At 37.9% G+C, this 2158-nt stretch overlaps 1 protein-coding gene across 1 annotated transcript; it reads left to right on the top strand.

Annotated features, from left to right (window-relative positions):
- Nucleotides 1–1033: 1033 nt before the first annotated feature.
- Nucleotides 1034–1811, top strand: LOC141648779 (uncharacterized). Its single transcript, XM_074457494.1, has 3 exons — nucleotides 1034–1182; nucleotides 1372–1551; nucleotides 1631–1811. The coding sequence occupies exons 1-3, from the start codon at nucleotides 1034–1036 to the stop codon at nucleotides 1809–1811; spliced, it is 510 nt and encodes a 169-aa protein (XP_074313595.1).
- Nucleotides 1812–2158: the final 347 nt, after the last annotated feature.

The following is a 2158-nucleotide window of genomic DNA, read 5'->3' as shown; positions in this document are numbered from 1 at the left end:
AAACTACAAGTAATGAAGGGAAGAGAAATTAAGAATAGAAAACGAGTTCAAATAATGAGAGAAAATAACTAGGACAGCGAGTCACCATGAAAATGCAACAGTCAAGCATAGGGTCAAAGATCAGTCAAAAAACGGTCTGCAGGGTAGAGAAAAGGTCCTCTCGGATCGCTATTTGCCCTAGAATGCTTCTAGCGGGCTCTCGCAACTTACTAGAGCACTCTATTGTTTGTAGCAGGTCTAACTCTCACCAGGCTTTCGATCTTAGGTCGGAGTTTACCGTATCAACTAATTAACCATGCGCATTAATCAACTAATCGCTATTGAATGCTATAATTAGTAACACAGATACAAATTCATGACAGATCTAATGAAATAATTAGGACCGTATTATTAACTTGGCTCCCCTAAATCCTAGCAAGGGGAATTAGTTACACATAATGAAATTGACAAAATTAATAATAATAACGATGATTAAATTAGGCATAGCGAATTTATGAGAAGAACAATTAATCATAAACAATTAACAAGAATAAAAGAGAAGCAAAGAAAAGCTAAAAAGGAAAAGAATTGAAGAAGGAATAAAAGCTAATTGATTACCGAATTAAGGGAAGGTTACAAGTTTTTCAGATCCAAAAATATGAGAGAAAGTAACGTAGGAATTGTTTTCAGTGTGTGAAACATACCCCAAAAATTGTTTTCAACCATCTCTTAAATACTAAGAGTCCAAAAGAAATAACAAAATAAGCTAAATGGGCCGAAATAAGGAGAGCAAAATTTCGGCCAAAACAGATATCAGTCGATCGACTGAAAATCTCAGTCGATCGACTAAAACATCAACTTGAGTCTTTGCCAAAGCAAACTCAGTCGATCGACTACAAAAGTCAGTCGATCGACTACAGAAGTCAGTCGATCGACTAAAACATCAACTTGAGTCCCCTATACCCCATTGCTCGTACCAAACAAATCATGGTAAGATATCAGTATGGATTTCATAGTGGCCTTACTAAGGAATTAGAGAGGAAATGATTCAGTGATGGTTGTGGTTGACAGGTTTAGCAAGATGGCTAACTTCATAGCGTATAAGAAGACGGTGGATGATGTGAGTGTTCCTGAACTCTATTTCAGTAATATTGTCATGTTACATGTAGTCTCCAAGACCATAGTGTCAGATAGATATGTCAAGTTCATGAGCTACTTCTGGAAGACAATATGGAAGCTACTTAATACCGGATAGTTGATCAGCACATCCCACCACCCGTGGCAAAACTGAGGTCACAAACAAAACTTTGGATAGAATATTGAGGTAATTGTCAACAAGTCCTTAAAAGATTGGGATTTAAAGTTGCGTCAAGCTGAGTTTGCATTCAACAGAGCTCCATCATCTACAACTGGTCACAGTGTATATAAAGTGGTCTATAGGGTCAATCCTTTTATGCCCTTGGATCTTTCAAGTGTCCCTAAAGAAGAGTTGAACTATGATGCTAATAAAAGGGTTGAGCAAATGTTGAAGCTCCCTGAAGCTGTCAAAAGAATTGTGAAGGCAAATGAAATGTACCAAAAGCAGGCTAAGATCATTAAACAAAAAAAAAAAAGAGTTTTTGCCGGGTGACTTAGTCTGGATCCATCTCAGGAAGGAGCGATTCCTAGCTAAAAAAAAGAGCAAGTTGATGCCAAGAGCTGAGGGTCCATTTGAGGTCATTGAGAAGGTTGCTCCAAATGCTTACAAGATTGATCTTCCTGGTGATTATGATGTACATGGAACATTTAATATAGGATATCTGAGTCCTTATTACAGTGAGTCTGATGATTAAGAGGAACCAGGCTTGAGGTCATGCAATTTTCAACCTAGGGAGGCTGTAGTAGGAGCTGAATCAGGGACTTCTTGTAACACCCCCATACTCCAAGTGCCTTACCAGGACCACTCAGGTATGAAGACATTACCATCTCGGTTACCCGAGGCAATGATAATCAAACAACAATAAAGAAACAACGTTTATTATAAATAGTTTAGTGAATAAATACAATCCTCAAAACCAAACCAAAGTACGATACATTATTCAAACTGACTGTCTAACTGAAATGTAAATAAACTAAAGACTACAGCGGAAGACTCCTATCATCACGTCGTGGCATCCCAGCTATCCCAGTACTCATCTCA

The sequence above is a fragment of the Silene latifolia genome, chromosome 3, assembly GCF_048544455.1.
Source record: "Silene latifolia isolate original U9 population chromosome 3, ASM4854445v1, whole genome shotgun sequence".
Classification (NCBI taxonomy): Eukaryota; Viridiplantae; Streptophyta; class Magnoliopsida; order Caryophyllales; family Caryophyllaceae; genus Silene; species Silene latifolia.
Note: the sequence above shows the minus strand (reverse complement) of the source record. Positions and strands in the feature narration are given on the sequence as shown.

Excerpts from the sequence above, each read along its gene's own strand:
- LOC141648779 (XM_074457494.1), top strand. The coding sequence starts at position 1,034 with ATGGTTGTGGTTGACAGGTTTAGCAAGATGGCTAACTTCATAGCGTAT. Across the intron at positions 1,183-1,371 it reads GTGTCAGATAGATATGTCAA|AGCTCCATCATCTACAACTG; the intron begins GTTCATGAGCTA and ends TGCATTCAACAG. Across the intron at positions 1,552-1,630 it reads ATTGTGAAGGCAAATGAAAT|GAAGGAGCGATTCCTAGCTA; the intron begins GTACCAAAAGCA and ends GATCCATCTCAG.